Source organism: Dendropsophus ebraccatus, chromosome 10 (assembly GCF_027789765.1).
Source record: "Dendropsophus ebraccatus isolate aDenEbr1 chromosome 10, aDenEbr1.pat, whole genome shotgun sequence".
Taxonomy (NCBI): Eukaryota; Metazoa; Chordata; class Amphibia; order Anura; family Hylidae; genus Dendropsophus; species Dendropsophus ebraccatus.
In genome coordinates this window covers 68,124,403-68,136,958 of record NC_091463.1, presented here as the reverse complement: position 1 = coordinate 68,136,958, position 12,556 = coordinate 68,124,403, and the positions used below count along the sequence as shown (strand labels likewise).

The 12,556-nt window shown below is 40.2% G+C and overlaps 1 protein-coding gene across 1 annotated transcript; it reads right to left on the bottom strand.

Annotated features, from left to right (window-relative positions):
- Nucleotides 1-6,233: 6,233 nt before the first annotated feature.
- On the bottom strand, nt 6,234-7,583 carry GPR101 (G protein-coupled receptor 101). Its single transcript, XM_069943466.1, has one exon. It carries the CDS (start codon nt 7,497-7,499, stop codon nt 6,234-6,236), a length of 1,266 nt encoding a protein of 421 aa, XP_069799567.1. The 5' UTR covers nt 7,500-7,583.
- Nucleotides 7,584-12,556: the final 4,973 nt, after the last annotated feature.

Genomic DNA, 12,556 nt, shown 5'->3' with positions numbered 1-12,556 from the left:
CCGGCCTCAGAAATGACAGCTTTGGATACTTTGCATAGAGGGCACTATTTCTATACACAGGTTCATCCATGTATATGTTACATGCAAAGATGAACAAACAGTACTAAAAGACCTGCTGAACACTGTGCTTATGGAGATCTGCACAATGGCTGAATGTCACGGCTGTTCAGTTATATAAAGGGAATGTGTCCAAGCTCTTTGCTTAATTTAACTTACTACAGAGGCAGGTAAGGGGTCGCTCAACATTAATAATCATGTCTTTCATGTAACAGGTATATGAGCTCAATCTCTGCTCCTGTATCCTAGTCCTTATTCTCCTATGACTTGATTGACAACCCCTTTACTGTTCTGTATCCTGGCAAAGGGCTGTCTACCAAGTCAAGGGAGGAGCATAGTGGTGGAGAGAGTGGGCACATACTGCGATAGGGCCCACCCATTGGGCACTTTCATCTTATTACATATGTACTATTATATTACATATAAATTGACCATCTCCTTACAGCCACCTCATTTCACATCATATTGTTCATATTGCTTAATTTATTTAAAAAGGGCATTTTCATCTGAAGAAGTTATCCCTTCTAAGTAAGTAATAACAAGGTTATTAGTAGGTTTCCATGATCATGAGAACGGGAAAAGATTGCCAGCCTTGACCCTGTTCATTCTCTATGTGACCGCTAAGCATTTCTGAGCATTGTTTGATGGCCCGCTAGAAAAAGAATGGATCACTTGGCTGCACATGTAAGATGAGCACCATTCATTCTAGGAACAATTTAGTTCCTGTTCTCAAGATCATTGCGCATCCTAGTAGTTGGAGCCCCATTATTCAGCTTCTTATCTCCTATCCTGTGGATAGGAAATAACATATTCATGTATGAATACCACTTTAAGTAAAGAAGAGGACTGATTCCCTTTAAAGTATAACTGTACCTAAAAAATCCAGGTTTGGCTGCCGTAAACCTTAATGTCTTACTCTCTTCATACGCTTTAGAGGGTTTATGCACACTGAGGAATAGGCAAGGAATTTGAAGCAGAATCCACTCTTAATTTCCACTTGAAATTCCGTAAAATATGAACAGAGCAATGTCCTATTGTGTGCAATTGATTTCCGCTCTGTTGTTCACACAGCAGAATTTTCTGCTGCAGATCCACTTTCCGACCAAAGAATTGACATGTCAATTCTTTGGGTATGTTCACACTGAGGAATAGGCAAGTATTCAGCCAGGAATTGAAGAGGAGAATTTTTAGCTTGAAATTCCTTACCTATTCTTCTCTGGCAAAATAGGAGCAGAATTTTAACGGAATGCAAGCGGAATTTAAGCAGAATTTCAAGCAGAATTCAAGCCCCATTGACTTCTATAGGATTCCTCTAGCGGAATCCACTGAAAGAATTGACATGTCAATTTTTCAGGCAGAAAGTTGATCTGTGGTGGAATTTTCAGCACGATTTCTGGCGTGTGAACGAAGAAGTAGAAAGCCTATTAAAGCCAATGTACATTCACAATGTTCATTTTTTATGGGCGGAATTACGGGCAGATTCTGTGTACATTTTAATGCGGAATCCGCCTGAAATTCTATGAGTATTCCTTGGTGTGAGCATACCCTTCGGGTGGATTCTGCTAGACAAAATCCTCAAATTCTGCTCTTTCAATTTCCTTTAATTCCTCAGTGTGCACACATCCTTTACCAAGAAGCTGAGATATGGGTTGTTTAATGGGGTTTTCACACTGCAGAGCTGCTTTATCAGTCCTTTCCCATGTCATGTAGAGAATGCTGTGTTCAGCAAGTCCAGACTTACAAAATAGAAGCCGTACAAGTCCACAGTAATTCAAATGGACTTTGTTCTAGTAGTAAAGACAACAACCAATGACCACAGTGTGACCCTCATGCCACCAGCAGATGCAATGTGAGTCAACCAGAGAAATCCCCATGTCTTAGCCCCCTGCCCCCCTGTGAGTGAGGGCAAACAAGGTTTGGGGTTTACTGCAGTCAGTAGTTACGGTAATGTGTAATTTGCTAGTAAACACCTTAAATTCCCAATATTACACCATTTTGGTAAAACTGGTAACCAACAAAAACCTGAAGGAAGAAATAAAATGCCTCCAATTAATACATCAACAACCAGCAGAAGAGCTATAGATGACAGCATTTCAGTAAACTCCTCTTTATATAGTAACCTAAAGGAAATTTATCACGGAAACATGTTACAAAACAAAGTCCACAAGGCAAAAGTGATTTACTTTTTGGGTATGATAGTTATCATGGCAGTGCCGATAATGTATTAACCCCCTGTACTGCAAAGAACTTGGTTCACATATTGTTTTACAATCATAAGGCAGTTGAAATAAAAGCTGTAAAAATAAATAAACTCTCTCTCTCTCTCTATATATATATATATATTATATAGACGTCCTTTTATATCTGTTTTATCAATTACTTTTTGGTCGGTTGTGATAATGTAACACTTGAATAAAACCACATGACAATTTTAGGCCATTAAGGTCACATCTGTCCAACATTTCGCTCATTGGTAAATTCAGATTTTTTTTATAGACTGAGAATTTGGAAATGAGTTAATTATTATACAGAGTATTAAATACATAGACTGAGTTTTTCTGCGGTAGAACAGTAACGCTGGGTTCACACGTAGGATTTTAGTCAGTATTTGGTCCCTATTTTGGTCAGTATTTCTTCAGTATTTGGTCAGTATCTTGGTCTGTACTTTTAGCCAAAATCAGGAGCTGGTGCAAAATACAGAGAAAGTTGCAAATCGTTCCAATACAGTTGTTTTCTGTGTTGGTTCCACTCCTGGTTTTGACTAAAACTACTGACCAAATTTACCAAAATTCATGTGAACATGTGAACACAGCCGTTTTGGAAACTTGAAGAGTAGTCATCGGGGATTGTCAGGATCTGACATCCTGATTTCTACTTGTCATGCTATTATAATGAAAGTAGACATTTTGCTGATTTTAAGGACAAACAACCTACTCATCACTTTTCTATATATTTTTCATAGGCTGGAGTGGACCACCAGCAGGTCAAATGTTTTATTGTGTTCTGGAAAGAAGGAGAAAGATTTTTGTGAACTTTTGTGGTCATAGAATGATCACCTACACAACCGATAGGGTGCAGGAGTTGTCTTATGACCATATTTTAAAAGGAATACATAACATACTGTGTGCATGATTAATCTGGTTAAACTATCAGAGGAAGACAAAGCGCACCTGATTTACCATGCACATACTTATACCATTATTGTGGATAGAACTTCACAGAATTATTACCTTCAAAAAGCCATAATGAAAGGGGGTTTCCGGTCAAACAGATTAAAGTGATCCACAGAATAGGTCATCATTGAACCCAGCACCTGCACAAATCAGCTTCTCAATGCCTGCACTACACAGTGAACAGGGTGGGAAGCAGTTATCTCCATTCACTGTGCAGTTTCTGAACCTGATAACTGCAGCTCAGCTGCCATTCACTTAAACAGAAGCAGACCTGCAGTTATGTGTCACCAATCATACCCAATAAACAGAGACAACTGCTTCTGGCCCCATTCAATGTGTAGCACTGAACAACTGGTTGGCACCCTGCAGATCAGCGGTTAAGGACTTATCCTGTGGAAAAGCTATACATTTGACTGTAAAACCCCCTTGGACCATGTTCACACTATGTATAACACCGACCGTTCTGTCATCTGAATTCAGCAGAAGGGAAGATTATCCTGCAGCAACTGCAGTACCGGCCGGATGATCTTCACTTCTGCTGAATTTGGATGCGGGTGCATCTGAATTCAGGACTATCTGAATTTACCACTGCACACAATGGAGCGTGCGGCAGGAGCTGACAGGTTCTCTGCGGCCACTATTCATGTCAATTTTTTAGATGGCCGCTAGCTATCCCAGCCAGAGCGTAAAGTACGTGAATACACTCCGGCTGTGATTCCATAGACGGCAGCACAATGTAAGTTTCATACTAATCATGGCCGTTGTTGCTAATTGGCAACAACCGCTGTGATTAATATGAAACTTATGTAGTGTGAACATAGCCTTAAAGTGTAACTATGATTTTTAAAAACTTTGACATGTCATAGCCACTTGTCAAAAGTGTATATCGGTCGGTGTCCAACTGCTGAGAACACTGACGATCGCTAGAACGAAGGGGCAGGCGTGCTGGAGCGAGTGCTCTGCCCCTTCACCTCTGCTACAGGGCCCCCTTCATCTCTGCTACAGGGAGATTAATTCCGTATACTGCTCATATTAGCAGTCTATGGAATTCACCTCCCTGTAGCAGAGATGAAGTTCTTGCGATCGGTGGGGTGCTCAGCAGCAGGACCCAGACCGATACATGCTCCTGACATGTCAGAAGTCTTTAAAAATGGTAGTTACACATCAACCTATAATATTCCAGCCAACTTCAGCCACCCCTAGGGGGTGCTTTTAGAGATATAGATTTATCAATATGACATCTGTATGCAGTAAATGCATACAATATATATGGCGTATAAAGGCAGAGATTCATGGCCATACATGAGGGCAGCTGCCTCATGGTCTATGAAACATCTCCTCCTGCCCTTCTATTATTTTCATTTCAGCTAAATAAATGAGGTATCATGTCAACATTATCAATTTTTAAATGGAAATCCATAGATGTTACATACTTCTTATCTAAGGAGTTGCTTGATATACAGTAAAACCTCTTTGAGAAGACCACCCATACAAAATTGGTCTCTATTAGAGATAAGCCAACCTTGAGCACGCTCAGATACATCTGAACCCGCGCAGGCGGCATTTGATTATTGGTGCTTAAGGTTTGTTAATCTATAGTCGCCATGCATAATATATGGTGGACTAACTATCACATTAAATCTGATCTTTATAAGAGGGTGGTGGTTTCACTGATCAGCATATCAAAAACAGCCCTATGGGCCACTTAAAGGGAACAGAGAAGGAGCCCGGCCCCCTTGTCTTATGGTATCAAGCTGTTGGACAGATAGCAACATATAAAATCAAACTCTGAACAATAAAGAACTGAATGTAAATCAATAAAGCCACATTTCTTACACATTCATACAGAATTTGTCCCTATAATTCCCAATACCTGCCTGCACAGGCTGTGTCAGAAGACAGTGCTTGCACGCCTCTACTGTTCACAGCAGTACACCCATATACTCTTATGCATTACATTTCTTCCTGTTGCACTACAAATGCATGTAAGCACTAAGGGCCAGCAATCCTAACATGGTAGAAATAAAGGACATCAACAATAAACCTTTGTAGTTGTTCAACATAAACACCTTGAGAGGTGAACAATCCTATCATGTTTGAAGGCAATCTACGGGTCCATATTCATCTATGAGTTTTTTTCAGTAATGCATTGGAACATATTCTGTTATCAGTGGCTTAGCAACAGGGGAAGCAGCCGTAGCAACTGGAACAGGCCTGGGAACTCTGGAGGCCCTAAGGTGACCCTAACCTATTACTCATTCTACTGCTGCTAGGTACAGTAGGCACAGATCACCAATTTACTTACGTTGGATGGATTATGAAATTGCATGGAATTCTAATTTAGGCATATCTGATCTCCCAACCGGAGAGGGCACTATAATAGAATGGGGGTCTGTGCTTTTACGATGCCCCCAGTTCATTTATTTAAATGTAGGTCATACATGGACTAAGCACAACAATAATAAAAGTAACTGCTATGTACTATGGATAGCTCTCTAGCTGGATATAGACCACAGGCCCTTCAAACATGAAATATATGAAAACATCAAATCAACACCTAAAAAAAAAAATTAAACAAATAAATACATAAATAAATATTTGGCACTTATACTATGGAAGAACATATTTCTACCATATTTTACAGGCACCTTTAAAAAACAATAAATGATAGATTCCCTTTATAATTCTGAAGGTATTTTAATATGTATGTATTAATATAGTTATCATTTCTCTTTTTATTATAAAAATTATTTTTTCGTTAACTGTTTAGTACATCTACAAGAACGGCCCCGCAATTTTAAGTGAGCCCACCCTTTCATTGCTCCCCCCCCCCAAAAAAAACCCAACAACCTGTACTGCCTTGCACTACAGTCTTCTGGCCAGCAATGAAGGGGTTAAACCGCACACAGTACCACTACGTTTTATACCCACTTTTTGAGACCGATTTACATACAGAACATCTCCACATTATATGACTCTGTTTAGTTTAGAAAGTTCAATTGTTTAGCAGCTAATGAGTTGTGGTAAGTCCGGGTCTGCCTTTTGCTGAGTGGATTGTTTTTCAGGAGAGATATTGGCAGAACTACTTTCTTTTCTACTGTCTTTAATCTTAAGGTTATTTAGACTCTTGCCGGTGATTACAGATATAGTAGTTTCTTCCTCCAGGAATTTTACTGTAGGTCCGGTAGAGAAGTGAGACTGAAAGATTCTGCCATCAGTCAGTATAATATAACTATCTACTATGGCGTTTTGAGGGTGCACCTGCTTACAAAAAAATCCATGCAACAGCAAAAGGAATTCTTTTTTCAAGCTTTTATGCATATATCCATAGATATAAGGATGTATACAGCACTGTAGGAAAAAGAGGACAAGGACTATAGATGTTACCCATTTAGGGATGATTGTACCGGCACAGGAGGAGACGATGCTCAGGACACTATAAGGACCCATACTGATTATGTAGGATGATAAAATAGCAAAGATAACCTTGGCTGCTTTGCAGTGATAGAGCGGTCTGTGATGACTTGTTTTGTCAAGTGCGTTTAATGCAGATGATCTTGTCCCATCTGACCTGTCACATCCATTTGCCTGAACCGGGTGAACTAAGGCATTTTGCCTCCTGGCTGCTCTGAACACCATCCCATAGCACGCCAACATAATGCTCACTGGCAAGATGAAAGAAAATAAGGCGCTGAGCGTGGTGTAGGAATAACTCGAAGCCCACAGTACTTTGCAATAGTGGCTTTGTAGATCAAATTCAACTTTGCCCCATCCGTAAAGAGGAGGGGTGCTCTGGAGGACGCTGAGGATCCATGTGAAGAAGATGAGAAGACTTCCTCTCTTTGGGGTCATCTTGGTAGGGTAGGATAACGGATGAATAATGGCCAAGTATTTGTCTACAGAAACTACCGTGATGGTGTTTACTCCGGCGAATGCGAAGAGATGCATAAGCACCACTACCGCACCACAGAGTCCATGTTCCAAGGGCCAAATATCTGGGAGGGAGGTAACAATGACACAAGGCATCACCAAGACTGTCTGCAGTAAATCGGCAACCAAGAGGTTGAAGATGAAGCGGTTGGCCACCTGGAGTAGTTGGGGCTTTCTATGGAAAACCACTAAAAGCATAATGTTTCCAAACAGAGATAGGCAAAGCAGTGATATGATGAGGGCTATCCTGAGGACCGTGTCCGGCATAGAGAGTGGTCCTTGGTCTGTAGAGAAATTACTCTGGTTCCCAGTGGCCCTGCGGTCACCTAGCCTCTGCATGTTGAACTAGAACCCCCGGTTACACCTCCATTCAGTATGGGGTGAGTGGTGGATGCATGCTGCAGCTCAGAATGATGAGGATGAGGCTTATTCTATACCTACGTGATCCATGGCACTCATAGAGAGAGTTCTCCTGTGTATGCTGTATCCATACATTATTCTTCTACCGCATCAGGGAGACTCGTATCGGGTTAACCAAGACTTCACATGCTGCCAATTATCTAGGTTCTCACTTCTTATCCAGAGAGGCCTATGTAGTGAATAGAGAAATGACAACACCAATTTTTAAGTGAAAAGCACAGATTTATGACTAGACGTGTATGCTAGAACAAACAGCACCACCACTGCAAAGCATAATATATACTAATACATAGATGTATTGTTCCACTGCTAAAGGGTCTGCATTGTGACAAAAAAACATAGCCCCCTCCAATACAATGCTTATGATGATAATGGAAATGGGAAAAAAACTGCAAGGGTCTCTTTACCTGTTGATGAGCATTGTCTTATCCCCTGTGGTCCTGAGGAAGGTGATACAATGATAGATCTGTCTCCATGCCCCCTCCCCGTTGTGTCTATTTCTGTGGTTTGGACAGCTCAGTGCTGCTGGAGAGAAATCAGCCCTCTCCCTCCTCCTCCTCCTCTCCCCCTGTCTTTGCAGCCCTCCCCCCAATGATCCTTGCTTCAGCTATGGAGATGCTTATGTTGAGCAAGCAGAGGGAGCTGTACCAACACTGGCAGACTCATTCTTTCAGAACCGGCAGATTGCTGCATTAAAACATTTTACATATTTCCTTCTCTAATGACTTTCAATTTTAAATAATGAAGTTGGCAGGGATTCCTTAACCCCCTTGTGGTGGCCATTGTACAGTGCACGTTTGTTTTAGACAATGCATCTCAATCTCTAGGAGACGGTGCAAACGCCTGCTTAGACCTGGTAAAATAGGAGACGTATTTACGAAATCTGCCCGATATGACACTGTGACTAACTGTATGTGACATTCTACGACTGAGCAGACACTGGAAAACAAATAACTCAGCATACGTATTGCCATTAGGTGTACTTGTAATATAATAGCAAGTTGTTTGCATTGACAACATAAATTGTGCTTTCATTTCATCTTCTAGCAGATACCAACAAGCCCACAGATTATTACCACCCGTCACTCATCTCCCCTGCCTGGAGACTTCATATATCACTAGGAGCGCTAGTATTATGTGGATGAATGGTCATTTTATGCTGGTCATAGACTTTACAGAAATTGATAGGATAGTACCAGTAATAATGAAAATTGTTACATGTATGATGCCAAAATGAAATCTAATGAATTTTACACATCTACGATGGATGTTAATTCTTTCAAAGGGAATAGCCAATGATTACCTATTCAATTCTCCTGTTAGATCATGCAAAAGGTTTTTTTGTTTTTTTTTTCAATTGAAAGCAATAAAAAATGCTTTAGTGTGTAAGTTTTGCTCTAATAAATGTTTCATAGCGCCCCCTGGTGTTCCTTTACTTCGCTCTCACAATGTCCACCTAATGAGTTAAAGGGGGTGGCCACTTCATAGTAAAAGTTTCCAGTGTACAGTATTAGTAAGTGTACTCATTGTATATACTGGCGGCAGCTACCTGTGTACCTTATAGAGCTAAAATTAGTCTCCTCTCCTCCAGGCTGTGCTGTCCTGCTCAGTGGTGAGTCTGTCCATAAGATGGTGGGCATAGAGGACCATGTGACCATGCCCCTCATCTGTGTCCTCCATAGGCATATACAGGCTCAGTGGTGGACAGAAGGGGTGGGGCATGGTCACATGCTTCTTCATGTCGGCCACCTTATGGACAGAATCACAGGGCAGGGCAGCCTGGAAGAAGGGAGCTTTGTTTTAGCTCTATGAAGTACACAGGGAGCTGCTGTCAGTAAGTGCTGTGAGTACTCTTACTAATACTGTACACTGAATAATTTTACTATAAAGCGGCCAACCCCATTTAAGTGCTTGTGGTCACACATGGTCAGTACCTAAGTCAGGCAGTGGACTGATTCCTTTAGTATAGACCAGATAATAAAAATCAGTGCACTTTAAGTAGCTTTTTCTCAATAAGATTGGATACATTAGAGGGTCATTCTGAGAAGGAATGAAAACAACACTAGGGGGCAACATATAATGAAAATGTAATACCTATAAGGGATTAAATAAAGTCCAAGCATTGTTTAATGATTCTGTCTGAATTCATCTTATCTTGTAGTTTCCAATAGGAAAAGCAACATCAGAGTTGTCTTCTGACTGGTTAGCCCTACTCCAACCATAGAAATCCTAGGGGGTAATATATCAATGCTTTCACCAAAAAAAAAACGTTAAAAAAGTTTTTTTGCCTATTTTTGCGCAGTGCTCTCATATTTTTAAAAAAACACACACATAAAAAGTTGCACATTTTGAGGATATTTTTGTAACAGTTTTACTCCAAAGCCTACACAAAAACCAATGAACCCCCCCCCCCCCTCAATATGCCTATTTGGCCAACCCAAATGGGAATATAAGTACTGGAATTGAGGGAGACAGCTATTGGCTGAACAGATATCTATCCTGACCTATTTTGATGTAGCATTATAGTCAATATGTTCTTGTTTTTATTTTATAGTAATCTGTATGACGTTCAGTCTATAAAATCATACTAACACAGTCTATTACCAGCTCACCTGGACCATTAAGGTGCAGAGTCCAATTCCATAGAACATAAGGAAGTAGCACATTAACTACAGTACACTCCTCGGATACCTATAAAACCTTCCAGCTTGCAACCCTGTAAAAACAGATTCACCATTTCCCGTCCAAAGAGCAAGCATGCAAGTCTTTAATAATACAGAACCTGCAAGTGATTGATATGTTTTAGATCGCCATCGCTTTAGTTATGAAAAATTATAATGTATCCATTTACATAGAAAACATCTGGAGAATGGAGATTTAAGGTTGTGGGTTCATGTTGAAAATAACTAAAAGTATCATGGCCAGGACAATGCTTATTAGGGAATATTTGTCCTATTGTGTTCCTCTTAAATACTATCACATTTTGGTCCCATATAGAGGTGCTCATGCAATAACACAACACATGCAGAGATATTCTGATATCATCAAAATTTGCCATAGGAATTTATGCCTAATGGAGGAGCAGAATATCAAAATACACTTGTAAATGCAAAAGAAATACATACAAGCTTGTATAAACTAAACTGATAGGAGCAATGGTACCTGCAGTATGATTGAGCAACCACTCACTGTGAGTGGCTGCAACAGGGAAGAGAACTAGCAGGAGGATTCACTCACATAGGAATATTGCAACTTATAGGAGTAGTAGTACTGACAAAATGATTCATGCAAATCACTGGCTAACACACATATACAGCAATACTAAGATAGAAAAGAAAGCAACAAAAGCAAGCTAGCAGAAAACTACATGTAACAAACTAGATGCTGATGACAGCATCCAGACTGCACAGAAAGCACTGACACACGAATGGCAAAACCATCATCACTAGCACCTGTGCAAAGGTAATTGCTTCCTTAAATAACCTTGGGGAGGCACAAGCCATACCAGCAGCCAGATACAATCATAACCTGGCATGGGTCTATTCCTGTGGCAAAAAGAAAAAGAAAAAAAAATCCAAACCTGTTGCCAGCAATGGAATCCCGGCCGGAGTATACACTCCAGACGGGATTCCATAGAAAACAATGCAATGTATTTTTTCAATAAATAGCGGCCGGGGTTGCAATTTGCAACATCAGCTGTTATTAATTGAAAAAAATACATTGAGTGTACCCAGCCTTAATTGTTGAGGTCTGGGGTAATGATTGTAATTTCTTTTGATTTATATGACATTAATATAACAATGAATGGGAAATGTGATTGTTTCCTTCTGGTCTCATCCTTATATTTTTCTCTAGACTGGCCCCAGAAGTTTCCGTATATCTCCTTGGTCAATGCAGACTGGTGATTCCTCACTCATTATCACTGGCCTCCAGTCCTCCACACTCCGGGATTCTCCTCTTTACCCCCCTGTAATCATCTTTTCCTTTCTTTAGGTTTTAGTGGTGGTTTTCATTTAGCTTTTTTCTACATCTAAGTCCTATTTTGGCCATTTTTTTTCCCCAAAGTTTTTCCACTCATATGTTTTTCATTTCATTCATGTCATTCATTTCATTTATTTTAGAAATGAAAATTACAATGTGACTCCATAGTTGTTTCCCCCTGAAAATTAAGCGATTCCAACATTTTTTCCTCCATTTGGTCTGGAAAGAAACATATGCCATGAATTACAATATTTTACTTTTATTTGTATGAGGTATCTTTCACAAAGCCAAAAGGTTCAGATATGACATATATATATATATATATATATATATATATATATATATTCTTTTGTGTCAACTCTCATTTTATGTGTCAGTCCTAAAGTCTACCTAAGCTTTGAAACAAATTATTGACATGTCAAAGAGACCGATGGGGATCCAGGTGACAATTGCTAGATTGGCAGGAGAGATGCTGTGGGTCCAAACCCATCAAGAGGAGTGAAAGAAATTTTTATTTCATGTATCTGAGCTCCTTTTTAACTGTTAGCGTGTCCATAGGATATGAAAGTTACCAGGTGTGTCTCTTTCTTTCCTGCTCCCACAGAGGTGCTCAAGATGACATCACTCATTTACCCTCCAGCGGAACAAGTTGGGTTTTTCCAGAAACAGCATCACTTTTGTCCTTAGGTTTAGCTTTGCTGCATCGAAGGAAATGGACAGGGGTGGTGCTGTTTTAGCAAGAAAGAAGCTGTGCAATTTTAATCCTGCATAGCTCATTTAAGACTGTGCAAAGCTCTTATTGTAGAATTATACTAACCCCTATGACTTGACCTGACTGCCGTTTTTCTTAAAGGAGAACTATCAGCAGGTTAGAACCTAACCTGCAGATATGTCCTTACTGCACAGGAGACACCAAGGAGGAAGGTATGACTCTTACCTTCTTCCTCGGTGCAGTTTTGGTGTGGTTAGCTGTGTGCTCCACAATTTGGTGAGAC

Excerpts from the sequence above, each read along its gene's own strand:
- GPR101 (XM_069943466.1), bottom strand. The coding sequence starts at position 7,499 with ATGCAGAGGCTAGGTGACCGCAGGGCCACTGGGAACCAGAGTAATTTC.